Source organism: Puma concolor, chromosome D2, assembly GCF_028749965.1.
Source record: "Puma concolor isolate L17-30 chromosome D2, mPumCon1.1.hap2, whole genome shotgun sequence".
Taxonomy (NCBI): Eukaryota; Metazoa; Chordata; class Mammalia; order Carnivora; family Felidae; genus Puma; species Puma concolor.
The window spans coordinates 35,012,918-35,030,517 of record NC_141677.1 but is presented as its reverse complement, the minus strand read 5'-3'; the positions used below and the strand labels follow the sequence as shown (position 1 = coordinate 35,030,517).

The window sequence follows — 17,600 nt, the reverse complement described above, 5'->3', positions numbered from 1 at the left end:
GGTAGTAATCTAATGTGCATATTTATGTATTTTTCTGTTGATATAATCCTATGTAGACCTAAATATACGTTTTGGTTTTTTGGTTTTTTGGTTTTTTTGCCTAGGGTTAGTATTACAGATCCCCCCCCCCCTTTTTTAAGTTTATTTATTTATTTTGAGAGAGAGAGCGCGCACATGAGTAGGGGAGGGATAGAGAGAGAATCTCAAGCAGGCTGTGCACAGTGCAGAGCCCAACACAGGGTTCGATCTCATGAGCAGGAGATCATGACCTGAGCCAAAATCAAGAGTCAGGTGCTTAGCCAACTGAGCCACCCAGATGCCCCAATTTTTTCCCTTTTAACTTAACAATACTTTATGAAAATCCCTCTAAGTCATCTAGTTTAACTCAATTCATTATTTTTAGTGGCTGGGCAATATTTTTAATTTTTTTTAATGTTTATTTATTTTTGAGAGAGAGACAGAGTGCAAGAGGGGGAGGGGCAGAGAGAGAGGGAGACACAGAATCTGAAGCAGGCTCTAAGCTGTCAGCACAGAGCCCAACGTGTGTGGGGCCAAACTCAGGAACTGTGAGATCATGGCCTGAGCTGAAGTCAGAAGCTTAATCACCTGAGCCACCCAGGTGCCCCTGGGCAATATTTGTTATTGAAAATACCATAGTGTATTTAGCCATCCTGCTATAAATGGGTGTTACTTTATTTCTAGTTTTTTGGCCACTTTAAATAATGCCTCAGTAAACTGGTATTTTTGCTTCTTATTCCCAGGAGTAGGATTGTTGGATAAAAGGGTAAATATATTTCATTTTTAATGGATATTTCTAAACAGCTTTTTAAGAAGACTATAAAATTTCAAATTTTCTTCAACAATGTTTGAGGATATTCTCCTATGCTTTTCAGGGAATCCTTTTGTTTTGTTTTGTTTTATTTTATTTTATTTATTGATTTTTAAAGATTTTACTTTTAAGTAATCTCTACTCCCAACTCACAACGTTGAGATCCAGAGTCATATGCTCCACTGACTGAGCCAGCCAGGTGCCCCTTGGGGAAGCTTTTAAAAAGAAATATTCCCAGACTCCACACCACAAAGATTCTGATTCAGCAGGGCTGTGGAGAGGTACAGGAATCTGTATTTTTAAAAGCTCCTAGATGAATCTCAGGTGGTATTGGAACCTCTGCATTTAAGTACCAGGAAATACTAAAAGTAATATTTAGCTTGATCTTTTAGATTAGTATCAGGAATATCCTCCTTTAGCCAGATACATATATTAGAATCAAAATACCAAATCAAGATATGAATTGGTGATAGACATATACACCAAATGTAGGTCAAGGGCATGTGCATTTTCAGAATGGAAGACTTAATTAGTTGTATTGGGGCGAGCCCCTTGGGAGTCACATATCCAGTTTGGAGCAGCTCTTAATAATCTAGCAAGATGTTGAGGAAGAGATAAGCATTTAGTAATGGTTCAGAATTTAAGCATTTAGTGATTGAGAGAAGCCAATGGGGAAATAAAAGAGCATTACACATATAAAATATTGTTGAAGAGCTCCTACTCATAGTAATAGGAAGTGAAAATCAAGAGACTTGAATTTTAATTCTGGTTAATCTACTTACTACCTTTCAGACCCTGGAACTCATTTTCCTGTTATATAATATGAGGAGGTTTGATAGATGATTACTGTGTTCATTTCAATTTCTAACTGGACAGAAGATAATGTTCCCTTTGTCATCACAGATGCTCTAGAGAACAACTTTGTTGGACGATTTCCTCTGTATATATTTTAAGTCTTGGGCGTAAGTCTGAGAGAAGTAAAGCTGATTGTGCTTACATAAATGAAACAAGGCAAGATGGGGACATTCAGTTGTCTGTCCACAGAGCCCCTTCTATAACAATATTCTTTAAAGCCTGTGTTCTGAGACTCTTGTGGCCTATAGGAAACTATCCGTATTCTGAAACTCCTGTTTCTACATCTCAGGAGTACATCCTTCACTGGATTTAGGGATGCTTATTTGTTATTTCATGAAAAAAGAACTGAGTTTCTTGCTCTCATGCTGAAGTTAGGCTTTGGGAGAAGAGATGGCTTCAACCTGTATTTATGTTTTCCTCCTCAGGCTCTGCAGATGGTGTGGGGAGGAGGTTGCACTCAGCCCCTGGCCTGGGTCTCTCAAGGACCCCAACAGCAGAAATGGAGCACAGTCTCCATGAAGCCAGCACAGTGCCTGCTTCTCAGGTAGCAGCCTCAGGTCCTAAAGTGCTGGCATGGGGTGGTGCATTGGGACAGGAAGTGTGGAAAGATATAACTGGTAGAGTTGGTGGTAAAGCAGGGATATGGTAATGTGGGGCTGTTAGAAGAGAACAAGGTTAATGATGGGGCTTCTTTTGAATGAGAAAAGATTGTCATATGGCCACTACCTTTCAAATACATTAATTCAGGTCTGTACTAGTGAGTCTTACCCTATTTTCTCCCATACCCCTGGGGACAGGGTCTGTGGGAAAACCATAGGTCTGGTGTTTTGTGTCTGCCTCTGTATGTCTGTGTGTTTGAAGGCTGCACCTTGCCGAGGCCCCAGCAGGGAGTATGGGGAGGATGATCAGTACGGTGCAGAGAACTTTCACCGCATCTCACGCAGTCTCAGTGGCACAGTTGTCTCAGAGAGGGACGAGGCTCCAGTCTCTTCCCACAGTTTTGTAAGTAGAATCAGGGTCTCTATTCAGAGCACTCTCTTTCTTTTGCTAGGTAAAAATACACTATATGTGAAGGGGCAGGGGAAATTAAAAGCTGTAATTTGGGGGAAAGCCATGTGCACTCAGCAAAAATGATGACACATAGTCATTACTTTATTGACATACATTTTGTTAGAGCCCAGAGGGATGTCCCTTCCCTAGAGCAGTTCTGGAAGGCATATTAAAGGGTTCCCTAGGGTGAGAAGAGTCCTATTAGCCTTGAGAGAAGTCTGAGTGAGAATCAATGGCTGCTGATTGGATCAAAACCCATTGTACTAATCAAAGGAAGGGAAGAGATGGGATGAGATATTTTTTTTTGCCTTTTCCTCCCCACTCCAGTATATGATTGAATGGGATCTAGTATGCTTTCATGCTAAAATAAAGCATGTGCTTGGCAAGAAAAGGAAAGGGATTTAAAATCTTCCTCCTTGAGGCTTTTCATATGGAATTAATGCAGTGATCTGTAGGTGAAAGGGACAACCAAGTCAACAGAGATCAACAAAGTCAGATAGTTTCAGTGGCTGGCTTTATAAATTATGCTTTTGAGAATTTCACATACTTGCCCAAGCAAATTGAGTTTTCATTACAATGGAGGTTAGGATGCAAAGCTCTAGTGCATTAAAGCTTGTTCACTAGGTCAGTTTGATAAAGATTAAAAAAAATTTTTTTTAGATACATGATATAAAAATAAAAAGGTACAAAAGGGTACATAGAGAAAACCAAGTCTCTGTTCCACTAGTCCTTCAGATCCACTTTCCCTCCCAAACAGCAGTCATTTTTTCCAAGTTATTGTTCATAAGTTCCTAAACAACTGTGAACATCTTGCCATTCTTTTTGGGGAAGGTGGTCTTGTCTGCCTCACATTTGTTCTCATGTACTGTTAGTGAATTTAATAGCAAATTGTTACTCTTCTAGGGAGCTGGCTTTCTTTCTCCTGATTCCTATACCATTTATTTATTCACTGACTCATTCTTTTAAACAAATGCTTATTGAGCATATGTTCCAGGTATTGTGCCTGGTGCTGGGGATATAGTGGTGAGTGAGCTAGATGTAGTCCCTGCTGTCATGGCCCTTACAGTCTACCTGGGGAGACAGATAAATAAAAGAATTATAATATGATAGGATTTAATGCTATGGAAGCATAATAGAAGGGACATCTAAACCAGACTTGAGGGATCAGGGAAGGCTTCCTGAAGGAAGTAAAATGAATATAGTCTGTAAAGGGACTTCAAGCAGATATTCATTGAATTAAAAGTTTATTTGGTATGGCAGGATTAGAGTCTGGCGAGGACTCTGTTGGACAGAATTAACAAATGAGACTGGAAAGAATATAACTAAGAGTCATATCATGAACCACAGTACGAAGTTTGGGAGCATAGAGAGAAGTGGACATGTTGGAGAGCCAAAGAGGAAGTAAAAATCATTGGGACTTGGTGTCTGATTCATATGGGGAGAGGAGAATCAAGGATGATAACCTGGAATTATTGGTTGACAATGATGTACTTGAGGGAAGAGATATGTATAATTTTGGATATACTATATTTGAGTGGAGATATCTGGTAGGCCTTTGGATGTGACACATAAAAGCTTGAAACCAAGATTCAAGAATCATAACCTTTGAAAAGAGGGAAAGAATATTGTGAGAAGAAGGAAAGAATATTATAAGAAGGATATATCTCTGATGAATATCATATTTAAATGGTTTATCTGAAGAACCCTAAAAGGAGTGAGGACCAGAGAGGTAAAAGGGAAACCAGCGTGGCATCACTTCTTCTGTGCAGAATAAAGGAATAGTTGGCTATGTCACATGCTGAGAGGACTGGCACTTGGTCCTTAGGCCATATGGTAAATGCTTCCTATGTTCCATGCTGTGGTAGTTGCTATGAGCATACACTGATGAAATAACACAAATTTTGCCCTTGAATAGCTTACAACTTGGTTAGGAAATAAGATACACTGGTATATAGATTGTTTTATTTAATATATTATTTATTAGGTGCCTGTAATGTTCCAGGTGCTATTCAGGGTGCTGGGAATACTGGAGTAAAAAGAAATGTATTCTACCAGGAGAGAAAGACAATAAACAAGTAAACCCCAGACAATGTATGATCAAGAAGAATAGAACAAAGCAAGGGGATAAGGAATAGAGAGGTAATAGTGGTTATTTTCAGGGCTACTTTTGATACAGTAGTGAGGCAAATCAGCTCTAAGGAAGTAACATTTGATCAGTGACGTCAGTGATATGATGGTGTGAGCCATGGGAAGACTATTCCAGGTAACAGAAACAGAAAGTGAAAAGGCTCTGAGTTGGAATGAGGTTGGTGTGTTGGGGAAAAGTTAAGAAAGTTACAGTGAAAAAGGCACAGGAATGGTAGAGATAAAGTGAGAAAGATCATCACCATTGCTACACATAGGAACTTAACAGGCCACAGTGAGGAAGTAGCAGGCTGGGATAGGAAGATCAGATTGGAGGCTGTTGGGAGTGGTCCAGTTGAGTTTAAATATAAAACCTATAGGTAGAAATGAGTGTTCTTGACAAAGGCAACTAAAGGAATCGTGAATGAGAAGTGCGAAATCAAGGGCAATGTCAGCATTTGAATCTAGGTGACTTAGGAACACGTGGTACCAGGAGGTGGAGTTTGGACTGATGTTGGTTTGATTTTGGACATATTAGTGTTTCAAATATTAAAGGGGCTATTTCTGAGACTTTGCCACAAAAGTGAATGACTAGTGGAGTATAGTCGTTGACACAATCATCAGTGGTTACAAACTTGACTGGCAAAAGAGGAGACTGCACTACAGCAGTGACGGGGGAGATGGTGGAGTAGCAGAATTCTTGATTGTATATTTAAGGAGATACATTTTTAGTTCCCAATATTTAGAGAGAGTATAGAATTTTCTTTTTCAGTCTCTCAGTCTTTCTGATTTTTTTTCTCTTTCCTATTTTTTTCTCTTTTTAAATTTCTATCTCAGTCTGATTCTACTGTTAGCATTAAAGAATGGGAAAGTGAGGGCTATGAGAAAGGTTAAAGGAAGAGGATCTGCAGTTCTGTGTCTCCATTTCATAGTGGTCTGGATGTCCCTAGAGGAGCTCATGGGAAGAGTGAGTCAATTGGGTCCCTCTCCAGAGCTAGGCATATTGGTACTCTAATCCCCTCCATCTCCCCCTGCTTGCCTCACTGTGTTTACCCAACCATATCCTGCTGTGTGTTAATCCTCATCTTTATGTTTTTTTTGTCTTGTCTCACTATAAGGATTCATCAAATGCGAGGAAAAAGCCTTTGGAAACCGGGCACCGTTGTTCCAGCTCCTCTTCCCTCCCTGTCATCCATGACCCTCCTGTGTTTCTCCTTGGTCCCCAACTCTACCCACCCCAACCACAGTTCCTGTCCCCAGATGTCTTGATGCCCAGCATGACAGGGGAGCCCCATAGACCCCCAGGTAACTCTCCCCAAATCTAATATTATGTGCCAGAATGTGGTACTTTTCAGGGATGACCTAGAAAGATCAAATCAGTATACCTATTGGGGGTGGGGGAGTCCCAAGGTGGGTGGTAAAGGGATATGAATTACCACTTTAAGATCAATCATTGGTTTAGGTGAATTGTGATTGAATCATTACTTGGGCAACATGGTTCTTTGATTTGGGGGACTCTGGTCTAGATCTTTAGAAACTGAACTGGCTCTATCATGATAAGCTTATAAGCGACCAAGGGGAGTTAATATTCAGTCTTTAGGATCCTCCCAAAACAAAAACTGTCATCTATTAGCTAGTTTCTCTCCTACTGTCCCCTGAATCTCAGCTGAGGTATAGTCAGGAGGACAAGGAATGAATGGGAAACCTGGACAGACCCTATGTATGGAATACCTGTGCCATATATACAGACCCAGACAATCCTAGGGAAGGTGGGTAGCATCCTTTTGGCTTTCTTTGACCCTCTGTATTAAGATTTCCTACTTTTCTTCCACATGAAGAGGCTGAATCTATAGCTTAAGGCAATGATTCTCAATGGGAAATAGGAGGTACTACTGGCATCAATTAAGTGGAAGCCAGGATGCTGCTAAACATCCTACAAAGCACAGGGCAGTTTACCTACACCCACCCCCACCCCCCCAACAGATAGTATCAGCTCAAAATATCAGTAGTGTTGAGATTGAGAAACCCTGGCTTACAGATATAAATGCCTTGGGGCAGGGAGTGGTTGTGGTTCTAGAACAGAAGAGTAGTATTGCTGATATGTGTCCAAATTTTAGGGAGGTTTGGATAAGCAGGCCTTCTGGGTAGATGAACTTTCTATCACTCAGTGGAACAGCCAGGTAGCCAGCCCCCTTTGACAGTCGTTAGGGGCATCTGATCCATCAGGCAGTATTTTAGTGCAGCCTGTTCTGCACTAAATGTTATAGTGAATATAGGGGAGAAAGAAGGTAGCTCTCTGTTCTTTAAGAGCTCAAAGCTGAAATAATCAGAATGTGCATGCATATAAAAATATATTGCAGATGTTGATGGCCTATAAAATAAAGAATGTAAAGTATTTTTTAGAAGTGATTTTTAAAAATTATGTATTTTGTTTTGTTTTTTTTAAGTAAAGGGGAATTGATGTGTAGAAAAGGCATTCCACACTATATATGTGGTAGGAGTGTGTGAACAAAAACAAGAGATCTCAGAGACTGAGCAAGAATGTAAGCAGAAACAGATTAACTAGAGTGAAGGTACCAAATTAAAAAAGCAGAGTGATGTTTTGGAGTGGTGGCTCTAAGAGTAGAGTTGTTACACTGAGTATACATTTGCAATATTAGGGAGCCATTCCTGGGGAGGGAGTGGAGGAAGAATTATAGTGGAGTAAAGTGGAAGTATGGCAACATTTACCCAGGTAGGAGGGAAGAGATTTGATTTTGATGTATATTAAGAATTCTTAAAAATGAAATTAAAAGCAAAGCTAGTCTTCTTCCCCTGAGGTGTATGCTCTTGGAGGTGTGGGGAGTTGAGAGGTACAGCCAGGAATGATCCTCTGGGAAGGAGAATGGTTTACTGAAGATGCTTAATATTTGGGTTTCTTTTTCTCTTTTCAGGAACTTCGAGGAGTGTCCAGCAGTTTCTGGCTATGTGTGACAGGGGTGAAACTTGCCAGGGGGTCAAGCACACAGGAAGGACTCTGAACTACCAGAGTCTCCCCCATCCTTCCAGAATAGATGCCTCTTGGGGACCATGGTCAGAGACCAACCAGCATGTTGGGGCCAGATTCCTGAGTACTCCAGGGTGCACGCCTCAACTGACACACACTGCCACACTACCAGAAAGGCGCCAGGGCCTTCAGATTCCTCATGCTCAGTCCTGGGGGGATCTTTTCCATTCATCCTCCCACCCTCCCAATGTTCACCCTGTGTCTCCACCATCAAACAATCTTCATGAACCCCTGAGGTCAGCTTGGAATTTGGGTCCAACTCCTGGGTCTCGAGCCCCTGGTCCTCGAAGAGTAGATATGCCCCCCGATGATGACTGGAGGCAAAGCAGTTATGCCCCACAATCTGGGCACAGGAGAACAGGGGGAGAGGAGTTTCTATTTGTTCTAGCAGATGCTCCTGGAAGAGAGCAGATAAGGGCAAGGGCCCTGCAGCACAATAGGTGGTAAGGGTCACCCCTTCCCTTTCCTGGAACCACAGCCTTCTCTGTTAAACTGTACTGTGGAGGAGCTGGCACCCTGCATCCCTGCTAGGGTTGTGCTAGTCTCATCTCGACGTAAGAGTTGGCAGTGTCCTAGGGGTACTAGGAACCCCTAACAAGACCTGGCTCTTTGAGAGGGAATATTTGAAATTCCAATTTTCTTTCACCTAGCAAAAGGAAGCAACTGCGGTTTGGGCTCTATTTGAGCCAATTTTACAGATGAATCCATATTACCCCAGACACTAGTCATTTCTTAGGATCTTAGGGTCACCATTTTATTCCTGGATCCTTTATGCCCCCACCTGCACCTGAGCCTTTATCCTGTGTTCCCTAGTATACTGCCAACTTCTCTTCTTTGTTTTACTTACCTATCCTTATTACCTGACCTTCTGTCTCCCCATATCTCATCCTCAGAGGGACATGTAGTTGTGTGGTCATGGTCCTGACCACATCATTCAGGGCAGCCTGTTTGCCCCGGTATTATGAACGGTCAGCCTTCCCTGTGCCCCGACACCTTAGGCCTAGAATGCAGAGCTGCCAACGTAACATTTGCCCTTCTGAACAGACGGAGTTAGGCACACTAACACACCTTCCTGTCCTCAGCAGCAGAGCCATTACTGCCACTTGCACAGTCACCATTGTAAACCCTCAGAGTCAGCTAAACTATTTTAGGGCCAAACATACTGTTTTTGTAAAGTATTTTTCATTAATAAATCTTTAAGATAGTTGTATTTAATTCCTTGTGATTTAATTGTCTATTTAATGCCTTTTGTATGCTCTTGCTCTTTTATGTCGGGGATGGAGGGGAAGGCCTGAATAAGCAAGAAATATCAATTCCCAGGGGACTGGGGCTCCCAAAGAGAGGACCATGGCACAAACGTGTGTGTGTGTGTGTGTGTGTGTGTGTCTTTTGACTGAGTGAAGGTGAGGAGCCAAATAGTTGGATATATACTAAAGGTAGGAATTAATGGGCCCCTAAAGTAGAATGGCTTTCCTTGTTATTACTGTTGTTAGTGTATTTCCTATTCCTTTCCTGCTAAAAAACACAACATTACATGCTTTATCCTTCCCTCCTTAGGGAGATTTTTTTGGGGATTCAGACCCCTCTTAGAAACCCACTGCTGATCTATGTATTCTTGGTGCCCTCCTTCTACAAGTTTGTGCCTCCTATCCCTTCCTTGCTCTCTTCCCGTGGCTGCCACTACCCTTGCCTTCCCTGTGGAATTTCTGTACTTCCTCTGGTGGTCCTCAAATCATTGAAGCAGGTAGAGCTATTGATGGTGAAGAGGAACAATTATTGCACAGAAACAGCCATTTTCACCTCTGCCTCACTCCCAATTCTCCCTCTAAAGGATATTTTGTGGGCTCCCTTTGCAAAGAATACCCTTTGGACACTTCCCCGCCTCTTTTATCCCACGTCTCAAGATCACTGAAATTGACAGAAAGAAGAGGTAGAAAGGTGTTCTTTGAGACCTTTGGACCACTGCTTACCTAATTAACACCATCCATTATGAACAGATTATGAGAATTTAATGTTCAGGAGGATAGCAGGAATTTCTCATGCCACTTGGATTGTATGCCATCAAGATATATAGATCTTAGTGGCTATGCTGGTCTCTGCCCTGTGATTCAGTACATCTCCTACTGTCATACACATACCTTCTAGTAACTATTGATTGAACAATCAGTTCTTGTCCCACTACCCCCTTCCCCATGAAGGTCCATCCCTATAAAGTTTCCGTAAGTCATCAGGGCTCAGATTCTGTATGTGCACAGAAGTACCATATGAAATATTTTTTATGAGGAACTAATTTCTCTATGTACCCCTCTGCCTCCCAAATCTCTATTTTCTGAATGGATCAAGAGGAAGGCTGTGTCCTTTTCAGGTGTATACTTTGAACATCCCTTGGTTGTCATCCCTTTCCCCTTACCTATTTTGATTCTTAACCCTTGGAGCCTATTCTGCTCTATCTATATTCTCACCCTGTGCCTTCAGACTCTTGACAATTCCAGGCTCTAAACATAAGGGTCAGATAGATTCTCAAACTCCATTTTGAACGGTCACTTCCCTCCAGAACCTACAGTGCCTCCTCTATTTTCCTGTCCCTTACCAACCAAAGTACTCAGATTTGGTAGTCAAATTGTTATACATTTGTTTCTCTATTAGTAGGAGATTCTCAGGTTTGAATAAGTCTCGCCATCTTACTAGGAGCTCCATGAGAGCCAATGTCATGTTTCCTAGCGCTCATTCACTGCAGCTACTAGCAATAGATAGCCCTTCCTCTTCACGGTCTATTGTTTCTGCCTGCCCAGAATTTTAACCTGATCCCTTGGCCTCGTCCTGTTTCTCTCCCAGCCTCAGTAATTTTGCCCAGGTCCCTAGAGTCTGCCCCGCCCCCGCCCCCGCAAGCGCGGTGCATGCCGGTCTTAGCCCCTCTGTAGGGAAAGAGGGTCCGCCATGTTCCCCGGCGGCGCCGCCGCTTGGCTCTGGTAGCCGCCGCCCCCGCCCCCAACCCCGCCCGGCCCAGCGCCTAGCCGAGCCCCGGGCCCAGCATGGCCGCCCCGGAGCCGGCCCGGGCTGCACCGCCCCCACCCCCGCCCCCGCCGCCCCCTCCCGGGGCTGACCGCGTCGTCAAAGGTGAGAGGTGGACGAAGCCCTGGGGGCCTGGCCTGAGGAGCTGTGTGTAAGGGCGGGCGGGAGACCGTCCCCTCCGGAGCGGGCCCGGAAGGGCGGGCGAGTGACTGGCTGCCTCCCTTGGGGAGTGGCCCCTGGGCGGGCCCCTGCTGGGCTGGGCTGAGTCGGTAGCGGCGGCTCCGCGGTCTCCCGCATGCCTTCAGGCCCGAGGCGGGGGTTTCGCTCTCGAGGTCTTCTAGTTGTGGGGGTGAGTCTCCGATCTGCAGTGAGCCCATTTCTTTTCCTCCTGGGCCTGTCAAAGCGGCCCAGAGGCCGCGATTAGCTTCCTGCTCCGCGACAGCTGCACGCCTGGCTTGCCTGGGCGGACCGAGGGGCTCGGAGACCTTCAGCCACGCGGGGCCGGGCGATGAGCAGTCAGAAATCACCTCGGCTTTGGCCCACGCCTGCTCCCCAGTGACAGCCGTCCGCCCGATTCGCGCCTAGTTAGCGCCAGCCGCAGGGGTTCGCGCTTGGCCCTCAGGTGTCACTCTACGCGGAAACTGGGGGAACCATGTGGGATTGGACAAGGGTGAAGAGACGAGGCAGGATTTGGGGGTCCTGGCTTTAAGTGCAGAGAAGATGGAGAAAAGGCAGCATAAAGAAAAAAAAAAAAAAACCCAAAAAACCTGATCGATAGGAAAAAGCATTTACTTAGAAAACCGTCAACACTGGTCAGAGGCCAAAAGGGTTACCCCTCACCTTGTGAACACATACCCATAGAAAAAAATTAAATATTTCTCAGGTGGGCAGAATATATGTATGTTTACCGACAACAGGTCAGCAGAAAAATTTTAAATAGAGAAATTGAGGGCAAATTGACTGTTGCTTAAGATTTCCATGCTCTCTAGGAGAACCCATCAACTTCATACGCTGCTGTGGAGGTGAAAAACAGAATTTGAAATGATGTTTATTTACCATATGCAGCTTGGTCAATACATTGACATCATTTTAGAATAAAGTTTTCTTTATCGTATTACATTTATTTTGGAAAGGTAGATACTTCTTTCATTTGTTCATTTTCATTCAGCTTCTCAAATATACTGGTACAATGTTTAAACACTGTTAGTCCACTTTTTGCAATTTGACCAGAAATGATTCCATTAAAATATTTAAGAACAAGAAAACCTTTTTCCTTTGTGTTTTTTTAATTTTAATTTTTCAATTTGAGCCTCCTTTAATGATAACACTGATTTGTATCCAGGCTTATGTAGACAATTTTTAAAAGTTAATGGTATATCGAGTTGGGCCAGTCATTGAAATGAGCTGATTAAAGAGTTTATGGAATCCTGAGAAATCTGTGTAAAAAGAGAAGAAGAGAAAAAAAGATTGGTAGTTCAGGCATTTATCCTAAGTTTTGCGGGGGTTGGGAACAGAGACATGGGCTGTCTCTTCTTTTTCTGAGTAGGTATATGAGTTGTATGTTCATTTCTCTGGGCACTTTTCACCCTACTATTAGGACTAGTCACATTCCCGAACAAAGTTTTTGCTATCCTTATGCTTGTGAGTCTTCTTGGTTTTTGTCATATATATGGTAATGTTTTCCCTGTACTGCTTTAATACGGTAAAAATAAGATTGCAAACATAAGGTATATTCCTTAGGGGTGAGTTGTGAATCCACAACAGTCATATTTATAGGTTATTGGTGTGGAATAAAAGTCCTTTGATTTAGGTAAATAGGAAAAGAGCTTGTTGGTGTGGAAAATTATACATTTATAGAATTATAAGTAGAGCTCATGGATATAAGATCTCATGTGCTTGGTAGTATATTCTTCACCAGGACAATTTTGATTTCTTTATGGAATTCATTAGCAATTAGAAAGCCTGATAAGGATCACATGTTTAGAAATGGTGGAAACAGACTAGTTTGCCCTGCTCATCTCAGCTCTGGCTTCCTCAGAAATTACTGGGAAATTCACCTTTCATACAGAAACCATTTTTAGATTTCATCTTCAGGCTTCTTTCTTGCCTGCCTTCTTTCAGTAATTGTACCATAATGTTTTACTTGATGAGAGAGAACACCCTTGCCAGAAAATACATGACCACAGTGCTGGTTCAACTTGTTAAAATCCAGATTTCTTATAAGTCTAGTATGTGCTAGTTTTGGATCTATACCATCTCATAGTAGTAATATTATGGACACCATCATTGGCATTGAATACAGGTAGTCTTTTACTTTCTGAAACTTTTCCTTCTTGTCTCTAAATTTTATGCTCTTACACTTCTAGTTAGGAGGCCGGTTTTGAAGGGGATATAGATCTTTCTGTGTTAAAGATCATGTGCCTGAAGTTCACTTTCATGTGAAGTTTGAGATCTGGAAATACTGTAGGTGATTCATGTATTAACGTAATTAGCCTTTTAGTGAAATTATTATATCGCTGATTATGGATGATTAGGTTTCCTGGTTAGTTCAGGCAAATTCATTTCTGAGCCTACTCCAGCTGCTGCTGGCTCAGGTCAAATTCTGTTTGAAAGTTGCAGTAACCCAATGGTTTAGGTGAGATAATATGCCCTCTTAGCTATTTTCTGTTAAGCATTTTTCTGTTCTTCAGCTAAAATAAGAAGTTGGAAATAAAATAGAAACAAACTAGCAAAAATGGCTAATTGTATCTGCCTAAGTGCCTTACTGCCACATCAGCAAAATTGGTATTGTAATTGAAGCATAAAACCCTGAATTTATGTATATTGCTCTCCCTCCTCTCCCTCCCCCGCCAATTTACTTGACCTGAATTGTCCAGATGCTACCTTTTATTTCCAGATATTTTTAAATACTTCTTTTAAGTGCTTTTTGCCATATAAATGAGGTCCCAGATTTGTAAAACTTGATTGTCTCTTGAGATTATTAGGTCTGTTAGTCTTGATATAAAAAATTCACCGTTATCACTTAGAGTGCATTGTCTATATTGTGTATATGTTCATTTAGTATGTACAATGTGACTCACTTTCTTTTGCATTCAATATTTTTTCCTTATTTCCTAGGTTATATTAATCTTATGTCTTAGGTGATCAGACTTTCAGATTGAACCAAAATGCTGAAGTATGTGTGTGTGTTGTTTTTTAAGCTGATACATTTCTGATGGGCAGACTTAACATTCATTTAGGTTCTATTGCCAGCTGTCCTGCTTATAAATCTTAGGTCACTTGGCTCAAGAATTGTCTAGTACCTTAGTTTTATTAGGATTGCTTATTTTCATTACAGATTTTTAGATGACCCACATATGTCTTTGGGTCACATGGCTACTTCAGTGTTTCTTGCTAGTTCTATTTCATCATATTTTAAACCAACTTGAATTTTAATTTTTGTTTACAAAATTTATTTTGCAGACTTACCTATCCAAAAAGATAACTTTTTTTAAAAAAGTTCATTTATTTATTTTGTGTGAAAGAGAGAACCAGCAGGGGAGGGGCAGAAAGGGAGGGGGACAGAGGATCCAAAGTAGGCTCTGTGCTGACAGCAGAGAGCCCAGTGCGGAGCTCTAACTCACAGACCTTGAGATCATGACCTGAGCTGAAGTCAGATGTTTAACTGATTGAGCCACCCAGGCGCCCCTAAAAAGATAACTCTTGAAAATGATTTTTCTTCTTCCTTCCACCCCCATTAAACTGTTAAGCATACTAAAATAAATCTTCAGTACCATGTGTCCTAAAGAAAGTGAGGGAACAGAGAAAAGTGTGTGTGTGTGTGTGTGTGTGTGTGTGTGTGTGTATGAGAGAGAGACAGAGATAGAGGGAGGGAGAAAGAGAGGAAAGGAGAGAACATTGTGGTAATGGTCTTCTTAGAAGGAAAATGCCAAGGAGGAAATACAGCTGCTCAGTACTAAGGCAAAAGCTCAGGTTCCAGAGCTATTCGATGAATTAGCAAGAATTGTAAGGAAAAGTTTGGTGAAAAGAATCTTAATTTATTAAATGAGGTTTATCTTAATACCAGTCATATGACTTCATTTCATTTTATCATAGAAGTGTTTATTTACACACAGATAAAATTAGCTGAAGATAATTGGGCATCCTTGTATGTTATGTAAAATTTATTTTGGAACACCAGAATAATCAAATAGCAAAATATTTATTAAATGCCTGCTGTATGCTAAGAACTGTAGGGAGACAACAAAAGTATAAAAAATGAAAAACAAACTTGGTCCTTGAAGAAATAAGTATTCATGAGAAGTTATTTATATATGTCATAAGGATGGGTCATTAATTGCTAGATAAGTGACAGAGCCAGTGACTCTTTTGGGTTCAACGGAGATAGTGATGACTCTGGACTGGAATGGTCTAACAAGGGTTTGTATAGGAAGAAAGAGACCTTGAAGGAAGGGTAGGATATAAATAGAGGATTGGAACCACTTATTTGTGCAACATTTATTGAGTACCAAAGCATAATTATTAGGCATTGGGGATACAGGCTTGGATTAGATACAATTTAAGTAAGGTAGATTCTCTTGGAGTGCTGGCACTCTAGTGAGGGAGATATCATTGCAAATAAATAATATAACAAATTTTGTACAAAGTGCTATTGGAGCTATAAAGAAGGAGTTGACTCCCTTATTTGGAGAAAAAGCATCAGTGAGAGGATTATGTTTTGAGGTGAGCCTTGAAGGATGAGAAGAATTTTTCCAGAAAGGAGGTAGGACTGGAGTAGGGAAAATAGCAGAAAGGCATGGAGTTGGGAGAGGGGCGGGGGGTGGAAAGCTTGAAAATTTGTGACAGTAGTATGTAAAGTACCTGGCTGGGAGTGGCAGGAGATGAAGTTGGAAACAGTCTTTTGTACACTAAGTTGAGGAGCTGAAACTTAAGCTAATAATCAGTATAGTCTCTGGATGATTAAGAACACAGGCTCTGGAATCCAATTGCCTGGGTTTGAATCCTAGTTCAACCTTAATAACCTCTCCACTGTAGACAAGATACTTAATGTCACCAAGCTTCAATGTTCTCATCTGTAAAACAGAGTTAATAAAGTATTATTATGGGGTTTTTGAAGGATTAATGGAGATGGACCAAATAAAGTACATGGGCTGGCACATGATAAATATTCAATGAACGGTAGCCATTATTATTATTGAACGTTTTAAAATAGAAGAGTGATCCAGTATCTTGGTTTTTGAAAGGTAATATAGTATTGTGTAGAACAAAATAATAGCAGGGAAGATGCTTGGAGTATCAGAAGATTGGGGCATCTGGGTGGCCCAGCTGATAAAGCATCTGACTTTGGCTCAAATCCTGATAACGCAGTTTGTGAGTTCGAGCCTGGCATCAGGCTCTGTGCTGACAGCTCAGAGCCTGGAGCCTGCTTTGGATTCTGTGTCTCCCTCTTTCTCTGTCCCTTCCCTGCTCATGCTCTGTCTCTCTCTCTCAAAAAATGAATAAGTGTTAAAAAAATTGTTTTAGAGTATCAGAAGATTAATTATTGGATTTTAATTTTCTTTAATTTTAACGTTTTTATTTTCAAGAGAGAGAGAGAGAGAAACCAAGGGAGGTGCAGAGGGAGAGAGAGAATCTGAAGCAGTCTCCAGGCTCTGAGCTGTCAGCTCAGACCCCAACGTGGAGCTCAAACTCACGAACCATGAGATCATGACCTGACCTGAAGTCGGATGCCCAATCGACTGAGCCACCTGGGTGCTCCTAATTATTGAATTTTAGGTAGAGTATTCCAAGTTTGTAGAGTGGACAAAATTGAAAAGATTGTAGGGGGCACTTGAGTGGCTCAGTTGGTTAAACATCCAACTTTGGCTCAGGTCATGATCTCATGGTTTGTGAGTTTCAGCCCTGCATTGGGCTTGCTGCTCTCAGCGCAGAGGCTGCTTTGAATCCTCTGTTCCCCTTTCTCTGCCCCTCCTCTGCTTTCTCTCTCTCTCAAAAACAAATAAACATTAAAAAAAAAAACTTAAAAAAAGAAGATTGTAGCAATTCTAGGGGAATAAAAATTCTTTCTTCAGCATCTCAGGAGCAAAGTAGTCCAAGTACAAAATGACCAAAGCATGAATTAAGGGAATGAGAAACCAGATGTGATACAAATTCTGAATAATATTAGAAGGTAGTTCCTATTGGATCAGTGATTGGGTATGGGAACAGAAGAGCAAAACTTTTTAAGTAGACAATGATCAGACTAATTTTGCTTTAGGGATTGATTAAATTGAACAATTGTAGTTGGAGGCAAAGATTGGAATGGCATGTAAAAGACTGGGAATGGTCAAGTAGAGAAGGATCTTAGAAATAAGTTTCAGGCTTTTTATTCCTCTTTATCCCCCCCCCCCCTTTATTCTTTAGTTCTTAAGAAACTACACAAAATTTTTGAGTAAGTTAATCAAGGGGAAGGGAAAGTAGAGCTGAGTTAGATTTTTTTAGTACACAAAGTGATAAGAATTGAACTAGTATTGCAGCAATGGAGATACAAGAAAATGAAGAGAATTTGAAGAATCAATAGGACTTGGAGTCCTGAAAGAGAACAATGACACCAAAATTTTAAGTCCCAGTGACAGAGAATGGTGATAACCATGACAAAAGTAAGACAGGAAGGATAACCAATTTTGAGGGAAAGGTACTATATTC

General features: G+C 41.5%; 2 protein-coding genes across 28 annotated transcripts in view; both read left to right on the top strand.

The window, feature by feature from the left end:
• USP54 (ubiquitin specific peptidase 54) overlaps positions 1 to 9,119 on the top strand; it is a 135,336-nt gene extending 126,217 nt beyond the window's left edge. For 16 of the 21 annotated variants that reach the window (XM_086679984.1, XM_086679985.1, XM_086679990.1 and 13 more), the window contains 4 exons: positions 2,110 to 2,228; positions 2,546 to 2,686; positions 5,977 to 6,163; positions 7,792 to 9,119. In XM_086679984.1, coding sequence (XP_086536110.1) covers positions 2,110 to 2,228; positions 2,546 to 2,686; positions 5,977 to 6,163; positions 7,792 to 8,351 — 1,007 coding nt within the window. In that variant the 3' untranslated portion in view covers positions 8,352 to 9,119. The remainder of the gene's footprint in view (positions 1 to 2,109; positions 2,229 to 2,545; positions 2,687 to 5,976; positions 6,164 to 7,791) is intronic. The other 5 variants (XM_086679992.1, XM_086679997.1, XM_086679993.1 and 2 more) reach the window with 3 other exon arrangements.
• Positions 9,120 to 10,825: 1,706 nt separating this feature from the next.
• The window catches only part of PPP3CB (protein phosphatase 3 catalytic subunit beta), a 58,738-nt gene continuing 51,963 nt past the window's right edge, over positions 10,826 to 17,600 (top strand). For 2 of the 7 annotated variants that reach the window (XM_086680005.1, XM_086680004.1), the window contains exon 1: positions 10,829 to 11,021. In XM_086680005.1, the coding sequence (XP_086536131.1) occupies positions 10,937 to 11,021 (85 nt within the window). In that variant the 5' untranslated portion in view covers positions 10,829 to 10,936. Of the gene's footprint in view, positions 11,022 to 17,600 lie in introns of all 7 variants that reach the window. The other 5 variants (XM_086680008.1, XM_086680009.1, XM_086680010.1 and 2 more) reach the window with 5 other exon arrangements.